The sequence below is a fragment of the Propithecus coquereli genome, unplaced genomic scaffold (genome assembly GCF_000956105.1).
Source record: "Propithecus coquereli isolate 6110/MARCELLA unplaced genomic scaffold, Pcoq_1.0 Scaffold310, whole genome shotgun sequence".
Classification (NCBI taxonomy): Eukaryota; Metazoa; Chordata; class Mammalia; order Primates; family Indriidae; genus Propithecus; species Propithecus coquereli.
The window spans coordinates 4,298,226-4,308,918 of NW_012148731.1; the positions used below are offsets into that span (position 1 = coordinate 4,298,226).

At 41.8% G+C, this 10,693-nt stretch overlaps 1 protein-coding gene across 1 annotated transcript in view; it reads left to right on the plus strand.

Annotated features, from left to right (window-relative positions):
- The first annotated feature begins 2,427 nt into the window (after positions 1-2,427).
- EVL (Enah/Vasp-like) overlaps positions 2,428-10,693 on the plus strand; it is an 88,268-nt gene continuing 80,002 nt past the window's right edge. Inside the window, exon 1 of the mRNA XM_012650099.1 lies at positions 2,428-2,610. Coding sequence (XP_012505553.1) covers positions 2,600-2,610 — 11 coding nt within the window. The 5' untranslated portion in view covers positions 2,428-2,599. The remainder of the gene's footprint in view (positions 2,611-10,693) is intronic.

Genomic DNA, 10,693 nt, shown 5'->3' on the forward strand with positions numbered 1-10,693 from the left:
AAAGAACTGTCACTATGGAAGAAGGGTCAGAGCAATGCTGCATTGCACGCTTTGAAGAGGGAGAGAGGGGCCATGAGCTAAGCAATGCAGGTAGTGTCTAGAAGCTGGGTATGGTGAGGAAATGATTCTTCTCTAGAGCCTCCAGAAAGAAACACAGCACTTCCAACAGCTTAATTTTAGCCCAATGAGACCCATGTTGAACTCCTGATCCATGTTGGACTTCTGACTTAAACTATTATCTTACAAAACTGTAAGATGATAAACTTGTGTTGTTATAAGCTACTAAGTTTGTGGTAATTTGTTAACAGCAGTCACAGAAAACCAATACAGAATGGAAAATGTACTAATAAGAGTTTTGAAATACATGAAATAAAAATTGACAGAATTAAAGAGGGAAATAGAAAAATCCACAGTCATAGTTGGAGATTTTAAGACTTTTCTCCCAGCATTTGATAGAAGAATTAGACCAAAAAAACACACAACAAAAAATAGCAAGGACATAGAACTTCTGAACAATACTATTAACTACCTTGACCTTATTGACATTTTGAGAACACTGCACCCAATTTTAGAATATACATTCTTTTGTTGTGCACATGATACATTCACCGAGATAGACTACATGCTGGACCACAAAACACATTTCTCTTAAACGTAAAAGATCATACCAGGGAAAACAAAAGAAGAAATCATACTGAATACATTCTCTGACCACAGCAGAATTAAATTAGAAACAAATAGCAACAGATGTAGGAAAATACCAAATGTTTCAAAATTAAACAAAGTACTTCTAAATAATCTATGGATAAAAGAAGAAATTAAAAGGGAAAATAAAAAGTATTTTGAACAACAAAAAAAATGAAAACTACAGTGTCAGAATTGTGGTTTGCAACTAAAACAGTGCTTAAAGGGAAATGCGTATCTTTAAAAGTCTTTTAGAGGCCCAGCACAGTGGCTCATACTATAATCCTAGCACTCTGGGAGGCCGAGGCAGGAGGATTGCTCAAGCTCAGGAGTTTGAGACCAGCTCTGAGCAAGAGCAAGACCCTGTCTCTACTAAAAAGAGAAAAATTAGCCTGGCATCGTGGTGAGAGCCTGTAGTCCCAGCTACTGGGGAGGTTGAAGCAGAAAGGTCACTTGAACTGAGGAGTTCAAGGTGGCAGTGAGCTCTGATGAGGCCACTGTACTCCACCCTAGATGACAGAGTGAGACCCTGTCTCGAACCTTATTAACTGCATTTTCAACATTCAGGGTACATTCATCTCTCCAGTTAGAACTGATCTTTTGTTCTGTACTCTGTCCAGCTATTTTACACTGTATTAGTAATATCATTTTAATGCATTCTACTTGCTAATTTATCAATCTCTTCCTTTCTAAACTATAAGAACATGTACTACATTCTTTAAGATTTTTTGGTTTCTAGCACAATGCATGCCGTTTAGTGGGTTCTCAGTAGTTTTTTTTTTTTGAGACAGAGTCTCTCTCTGTTACCTAGGCTATAGTGCTGTGGCCTTATCACAGCTCACTGCAGCCTCGAACTCTTGGACTCAAATGAACCTCCTGCCTCAGCCTCCTGAGTTGCTGAGACTACAGGCACATGCCATGATGCCCGGCTCACTTTTCTATTTTTTGTAGAGATGTGGGGAGGAGGGCTCTCGTTGTGCTCAGGCTGATCTCAAGCTCCCAGCCTCAAGCTCTCAGGCTCCCACCTCAGCCTCCCAGAGTGCTCGTATTACAGGCGTGAGCCACTGTGCCTGGCTTATTTTCAATAAATTTTGAAGGGAAAAAAAGGAGTGGATCTTGTCTTCTTATGAACTCTGTGGAGATAGGCAAAATAAGAATAACTAAACCCATTTTACAGTTGAGGAAATCAAGGCCACAGGCTCACTTAATGAACAAATAACAAAGCCAGGTTCAATATTCCTCAAATGTTTTCATTTCAGGCTCTAAACTGCTCACTGAAACATCATTAGAGAGCAGTATCTCCCCAACAGAAGTACAAATTTTATTCCAGACTCAAATATTAAGCCTTCATCAGCTTATAGTCTTTATCATCTAGTCTTCCCTTCTCTGGAGGATCTGCGAGGACTCTTCCAAGTTCTTGCAGCCATTTCATAAAGGCCTGTAGGAAGTCATCTGTGCTGAGCCTGCACTTTCTATAACAGATGGGAGACCTAGGTCCAGACCTCTTAATGGCTTTAACTTAGACAAGACTGTAGAGGTAGCCAGTGGTGGAGCCAGCACCACTACCTGGTCCCCACCCCCAGCCGGGTTTTGTCTGCGCTTGGATGAAGCACTCAGAGGCTTGAGGTTGGCAGCCCTTGGGGGTTTCAGGCCTGTGCAGTGGCTCTCAGCCACCCACACTGGTGGGGCTCTTGCACTGTTAGCTTCTTGTTTCTCTATTTTCTGCCTAGGTTTCAGTTTTTAACTTGGGTTTGTTTCCCCTTTGTCTCTGGTTCAGCTTCCTTTTCCTGTTTTGGCTTTAAGTAGTCTAAAAATCAAGTTGCCTTCAGAGGGTCTGTGGTCCTCTGATCAAGGCAGCCTTAGGGGAATATAGGACTCACCTCCTCAGGGTTCCCTGTGCACCAGCCTCTCAGCCATGGCCACGAGGTGAGTACTGGGACCAAAAAAAAGGGGACAGAGGGATGTCAAGAGGAAACCTGCAATCTTAACGGTGAAGGGACCATAGAAATCGTCCCAGATCCTCTTGTTATATTGATTGGCAAATCCAGGACCAGAGGGCAAGAGACTTGCCCAAGGTCACACAGCAAGTTAGTTTGCTCACTCTCCATCTGCTGGTCTTTCTATCACACAGGACTGTGTCTCTTGGGACCTGTGACCTTTAATGGCTTCTGGGCCAAAAGGGCTTACTCTGAAGTTAACTCCTGCCTCTGATTGTAGGAAGGAGGGTCTGAACTATCTTAGGGGATTGTTGTTTGGCTCAGAGGTGCAGCTGGTAGGTCCTGCTCTTCTCTCTGGACTGGCCTGAAACATACAGTATGTTTTCTCTACATACGGGCAAAGAGAGTTCCTTTTATAATAGAAACTTCATGAACTGTGATAGCAAGAACCCTGAACTTCTGCTTGAGAGACTTGTGACCTTAAGCTATTAGTCCCGTAGACTATTGCTGTTTAGCACGTGTGAGCACCAGCTGGTCTGCAGACTGCACTCCTAATTGGGAGTGCTCTTTCTAAACGTGAGATTACATGTTGGACCTGAATATTCACTGCCCTGTAACTCTGAAAGACTGTATGTGATAGGACAGAGTCTTATCTTGTGGGGTTTTGGCATTTATTTGATTAACTCGTTAAAGCTTCGTATCTTAGCATAAAACAATAAAGGTGCTATTTCACCAGTTTTCTTGTTTGATTCTTTCAACCCTGTTGGATGGGTGAGGAAGCTGTTACCATTCCCATTTTGTAGCTGAGAAGGCTTAACCTCCAGAAAGTCGTGGGGCTTGGCCAAGGTCACATGGCCAGTTGAGGAGGGACCAGAGATAGGACTCAACCAGAAAGGCCTCGTCCGGTGGTTTTTCCAGGACATTGCACAGGCTCTTTAGAAGCGTTTTGCAGTGAGTTACTAAAATTGACATGACAGTGAGCAGAGCTTGTCCGCTGTTCCTTCTGGTCCACGAAGGAGGCTTTACCAAGGGGAGCATAGCTCTTACCTCATGGCGCAGTCTCTGCTGAGCTGCTAGAATTAACTGGCCCCGGAAAACACGCTGCTTTTGTGTGTGTGTGGTTGTCTTTATTTCTGCTCTTCTGCAAGGAGAACAGGCAGCTACCAATTAAGACCTAAACTCCCCAATGAGTTACCTCCTAGTTTTCTATCATTTTAGTAATTTATCTTTAGCTTTAAAGCTGCAGTCCCCAACTGGTCCCTGACCTGTTAGGGACTGAGCAGCCACAGACCTCCACGCCCCCCCATGGAAAAATTGTCTTCCGTGAAACTTGGGGTTGCCATGGGGGTGGAGGCCTACACAGCAGGAAGCGAGCAAGCGAAGCTTCATCGGTATTTACAGCTGCTCCCCTCCCCATCATGCTCACTGGAATCACCCCCGAGCTCCACCTCCTCCCCCCACCCACTGACCTCCCCCATCCGTGGAAAAATTCTCTTCCACGAAACCTGTTCCTGGTGCCAAAAAGGTTGGGGACCACTGCTTTAACGGATTTGTATGGGGAGCAGTGGAAAACAGAATGCTTTCCATTTCAAAGGCATGTTAATTTCCAAAATAATTTTCAGTTGTAAATTACATTGTGAAAAGTTCAAGCAGCTTACTCTACTCTGTCAGTTGCTGATTGCAGAAAATTGTATCAGAAGTAAATGAGGAGGAAGCACAGTAATTTCTTTTCAAATGTCTTTTAAAATTGTAGAAGTATTAGAAGTTTCCACCTTGACCTTGGAGATGATCTACAGCAGATCATCTAGGTTAGCGGTGCTTTGGGTATCTTACCCTCTACTTCAGCCAAAATAACTCTACTTTTATCTTTTTTAATGTATTCCACAATATTTCATTGAGGAAAAAAAGTTGCTGGTGGTGATGACTTTGAATTCTGAAGATTGCTAATCTCATCTAGCTCTTAAGTGAACTGATAAGGAAACTGAGGCCCAGAGTGGGATGACTTGTGTGTGGTGAGTGGATTAGTGGCCAAACCAAAGCAAAAGCCTAGGTTTTCTTGTGCCTCCCTCCCCTATGCAAGGCTGCTGGCAGTCTGCCACCGGTCCCTGACCTGGTCCTGTAGTGACAGACCTGGTGGGAGCAGTGTTTTCATTTTTCCTCATGCTGACATGTAGGGATAGCTACATTCCTAGGTTACTGTGGTGCCTATGGTGGGGATACGAAGGGACTTCGTATAATGAAGACGTACCTTACCGGCCCTAGCCCAGGCCACCCGTCGATCAAGAAACGTGTTATGAGCCCCTCACTGTGGACCGGGAACTGGGAGCTCTCTTGAGCACATCACAGTATACCTAATGCTTTCACTGGCATTATTTCATTTAATTGTCACAACAGTCCTAAAGGTAGTGTTTTTATTGTCTCCATGCCATAGAGGAAGAAACTAAGGCAAAGAAACAGAGAGTAGCTTGACAAGAAACATAGCCAGTGATTGATAGATCCTGAACTTGAATCTGTGCCTCCTGACTACAGATACTTTGCTCTTTGGCTCTTACACTCTGAGTTAGAGCTGGCCCCTGCCCTCCAGGACTTGCAGAGAGTGGGGAAGACAGTGCTCACAGGAATGAGAGACTTGGTGTAAGGACCACATAGCTTAAACAATGTGAAGTGTAAGCAGGAAGAGCAACAAGAGGTGAGAAGTTGGGGGCTGTCAGGAAGGATGTCAAGGAGAAAGTGGGATTTCAGGAAAAGTTTGAAGATAGGGATGAGTTTTTAAAAAGGAATTGAGCAGATGTCCCAGGCAGCCGGTCACCCAGGGGCTGCTGTGGGTGCTGGGGGCACAGTGGTGAACAAGTCAGGTACTCTTGTCCTTAAATTGTACTTGGGGCAGTAGAGTGTGGGGGAAGCACAGTCAAGAAATCATAAACAAGAGATAGGAAAAAGATAAACTAGAACAATGTGGCAGAGAATGACTGGGCCGCTGCCTTGGCTGGTGCCCTTGGTGGGAATATTTACTTTGAGACCTCAGTGGCGGCATGAGGCAGCCATGCAGAAACCTGGAGATGAAAACGCTGGGGGCGTGGGAACAAGAGGGGCAGCAGGTGTCCTGAGATGGGAAAAATTTGCTGGGTTCAGGGGTAATTACTGAACCAAACTGGGGCCTGCACACCTGGCGCAACAAAGCCAGACATTGGAACTGAGAGTTGCAGCAAAAGAAACGGCATTTTTATTGCTTGGCGCCTTGCAAGGAGAATGAGCTGCTAACTCTTAAGACCCAAAGTTCCCAATGATGTACAATCCGGGACTTTTAAAAGTGGGGTGCATTTCAGGAAACACAAGTCGAAATGAATACATGGAGGTTATATATTGGCCTGGCCCATAAAGGTGGGATGTCCTGAAGCGGCGGACCTGTGGATCATAGGTAGATTCAGAGATTGTTGGATGAGCAGAAGGGAATGTTAAGATGGGTGTGACTCTCTCCGGGCTCCTCAGGGGAAACTTAGAACAAAGAATGGCAGTCAGAGTTCAATTCCTCAGTTTCCCTTATCTGCATTTTCCATCCGTTGGGGGTTTCTGAAAAACAACTCAAGAACATATGTTAAGATGCCATCTTTTAGTTTCCATAGGGAACCAAAACACCTCATGACTCTGGCTTGCTTGGAGGGCCACTGTTATTTCCATTCACTTTTCAAGGCTAGCTAGATGCCCAGAACTTGCCCTGAAGGGACTCAAGGTTTTCCTTTATTTCCATGCTTGGGGAGCCTGGCAGGCCCCTAAGAGGGACCCTTGCTCCATCTCAGGGTCAGAAAAAGAATAGGGAGGTGGAAGCAACATGATTAAGGGAAGAGTGAAGGGAAATAAGGGCAGAGAAAGCCTTCTCATGCCTGACTGCATAAAGCCTGTGAGCTGTGCTGTGGAGTTTAGATTTCACTCATAGTATTGTGGGAAAGCCTTTGGAGCGTTCTAAGCAGAGGGAAAGACATCTGATGGAGGCTCAAGAAAGATCACTCTGTCCACTGTGTGGATAATCGTCAGCCAGGTGACAAGAATGGAGGCAGGAAGACCTCTTGGGAGGCTACCACAGTCATCCAGGTAAGAGGTGATGGTGGTTTGGACTGGCAGTGGAGCAGTCAGTGTAGGTGGTGAGAAGTCACCAGATTCAGGAAGCACTTTGGAGGTATAGCCTCCAGGACCTGCCGTTGGATCAAATGTGGGTTTGAGAGAAAGACACAAGTCAGACATGACTCAGGTGGGTTCCTTTAACCAAACTGGGGAAGACTCGATACAGGTAGCTGGAGGAATCACTGGGGGTTTGGCCCTACACAGAATGGGTTCCCAGTAATGTTGGCTGGACAAGGCTGACCTAAGTGGGAACTAGTTGACTTCACAGTGCAGCAGCAAGAAACACTGTATGAATGAGTGATACATGTCTGCCACTTCATGGGCGAGCCAGTTAATTTCAATCCTTTCCCTAGTCTGTTGTCTTTATGTGCTTTGGGTTTTTTTCTAAAGCACTTACCACCTTCTGACGTATTGCTTACCACCTTCTGGCATATTACCATCAAAGCAAAATAAAAATGCAGAGATGAATCTCTGAAATTAAAACGTTTTATTTGAGAAGAAAGAACTGCAGTTCAGGGCATACCCGCAGAACACTGGTCTTCAGTATCTCTGAAGAACAATGAGGATGGAGGTTTTATAAGACGAGAAGTGTTATGTGTTGCTCTTTGAGAAAGTCCACTGGCGCTAGTAAGGTTCTGGGGAGCTGGCCAGCTCTGACTGGTGAGCAGCGGCAAAATTAGTCAAGAGTAGCAGCAAGTTATTTCAGCAGTCAGTAAAACTAGTCTCAGGTTACAACAGGCAGTTTCAGCAGCTGGACTTGCAGAGAATTACATTTCTGGAGCAATATTATGTGTCCTGAATGCTTTTCCCCTCTTGTCTCTGGACTCTGTTTTAGTTGGGTGTAATAAGAATGACCCAATTTGTAGGATCTACTTTCACATTTGCCCCTTTGGATCAAAATCTTTCTCTGAAACCATCGCTTGTCAACTATTTTGAAGTTAGGCTTAATTTGTTTCTCGGTGCCAGGATGGGCCTGTCCCTGTTGTCTCTGTCTCATGTCAGGAGGAAGATATGGGGGTCTGTGTCAAGGATCCAGGCCACATTTGGGTAACAAAGAGGCCAGAAGGAAAAATGTTCCCAGGGCAGGTCTGTTTGGAATCTAGCATCATTTCATCTTGTAAGTTCCATCAGCAGTCATCTAGAGGTTTTGAGCTAACATCCTGTTAGGAGAGTTGGCTTTTACAAAAATTAGGCAGCCAGTAAGAACGAAGTTTAAAAATTATGATACAAAAAAATCAACAATATAATAAATCCAGTTTGGAATAATAATTCTAAACCATGAGCCTAATTTTGAAGGTAACTAACTGAACAGATCAAAAAGTCCAGACGTACCTGATGAGACTTGCTGTAGCCACTTAGTAGCACATTATGACTGGGTTGAGTTAAAGTGGAGAACATCAGCTTTACACAAGGGGCCATCAGTGCAATTTGAACAAAAAGTTGTGGGATGTTGTCAAAGTTACTGGCTGTATGGAGTAAAAGGATTTTTTTTAAGTCGGGTTTTGTCAAGTTACCAGCAGAAGTTACTGATTGTAAAACCTTAATTATACCATTATCCTGTCAAATGAAAAAGGTATCATTAAGGAGAGTGAAAGTCTCATTATGATATGGAGTCTTGTTTCACATCTTACAAAAAGCCATTTATGGTGTGGAAAATGTCAGTCTCTTGTCCTGCTTTGCAGTTTGAATATCTCTGGTTAGGCATCAGGTAGTCCTATGAATCTTCTGTGTGGCCCCAGCGTTGGGCACAAGACTTGTTTCTTTAAAATTTATGTAGTTTCAGCTTATAGGGCTTTAGGAACAGAACAGTTTCTGTTTTAGTAATTTTTATGGATGAAAGGTGGATTAGAGGAACCTAGAAAAATTTAGGACTTAAGTCTATAGGCAGATGACAAGAACTCCAAAACAATGTACAGACATACAGTCTAATAACAGGTATATTATAATTTTTTTGCAAACAACTTTTTTTCCTCTATATTGATTATATTGGAATCTAAGATCTAAAAACTTGTTGAAGCTAGGAAGCCAAACCAAGGCAGACTTTACATTTTTACTTACAGTCTTAAGGTTCCTGGGCTTGCCGGAAAGTGACAGTTTTTATTTATTCATTGTAAGGCTTGGAACCCTGAAGACAGGCATTTTATGCATATTTTCAAATATGACATTTTAGTCAAAGCCTTGGTAATAACCATTTTTATTTTGCTATAAAGAGAAAGATTTTTATTGGACTTCTGTAAAAAACCATATTGTCATACGAATACTCACAAATAGTTTTCTTGGAAGAATTAGGTAAAAATTTTTAAGAATGATTTTGTCTTTGTTTACAGCAATTCGGTAAAGTATATTTTTGTAAATTATAGATAGTTTAAGACAGGGAAATTTCGTTAAATCTGCAAGGTAAAACATTGAAGTAAAGACCAACATTTTAAATAAAAGTCATAAAAACATTGTCTTCATCAGTTATTCAGTGTCATGTAATCAACATTTGTTCTGCTTTATCTTGATCAGTAGTTTCCATGAGTCTGTCAGTTTCTTTATTAGAATTCTAGAAATTTTTATTAGTCCATTGATCTTAAAGTGTCAGAGACCTATATTTTAGAGTCTTTTCCATGAATCTGATTGTAAATGTTTTTTTAGAGAGGAATTCAAAACAGTAACTGTGGATAACAAAATCTTAGAATTGCCATGGTTAAAAATCCAATAAAAGTTTATAGTCAACAAGGAAATTTAGTTATTTTCATTATATATAGCATCTTAAGATAACCAAAATTATGACTGATAATAGATTTTTATAAATTTATATAATTTTTGAAACATTCATATCAGCAACCTACCCATAAATGTAACTAAAAGAAGATCTAGTATCACTTAGCATTTAACAATGTTTCTTATACAGTTTACCAAATATACCTAATCACTTATTGATAACATCTCTACAAGATGAGAGAGATGTCTTTTGAGGCTTTCCAGGCGCCCAATAGAAAATTCCAAAGTCAATTTTAGGTCAAAAAGACTTAATTAGGATTTGCTATTGGGGATGTTTGTCAAAGATGCTAAAAGGCTCAAAACACTTGATCAAAATGGAATCACAAGTTGCTATAAAGTAATATTCATTCAATAAGAATGATAATCAAAAGACTTCAAAAGCAATGCAGAAAGTTACATGAATATAAAAACCTTAGCCCCTTTAAAGCTCATTTTTCCTAACTAATCAAAAACCTAACAAAGGTAACACAGAAAATTATCTTGATAAAACGTAAAATCTTCATTGTTTAGGCCAGCTACCAAAAAGGCAAAGAAAAATCTGCAGTGTGAATGTTTCTCCTCATGGGAAGCTCGTTTACATAACCTGGAAGTCAAACCTGATGAAAAGGGTACTTGAATTTAATCAGACGCAGGGAGAGTGTGTCTGAGGTTATGAATGTACATTATATTAACATTATAGAGGAATGTAAACAAGAAAACCAGTATCTTCAGCAGGGGACTTCATGGCTCTTAGTAACAGCAGGGGAAGTTTCCTGGTTACATGGAACAATTCAGACATACCAAGAAATGCCCAGAGTACAGAATCAAGTTATACTGAAGAAAAACATGGCCTTTTTTTAGGCCTTCAAGATAAACAATTTAGTGTCAGGCCACAGCAGCAGAGTTAGAACTGGAGAAAAATGTTACAGGCACTGACTACAAAGTTGAAGAAGAGAGTTATCATCCCAGGCCTTCGTAGGGGGAGAAAAAACTGACGGCAGTGATGTACGATTTGCAAATCCTGTTCAGCAAGATACAACAGGAGTTGAACCTCTGAGATACAAATCTGGAAATTTCAAAAGCAAAACTCTACCTCAAGAAATGAAATTACTATTTTAAATGAAGAGGACAGTATTTTTAACCTGAAACTGGAGGAATTAAATAGGTCTCAGGAAGAAGATGGCTGTTTAAGAAACAGATTTTAGGCC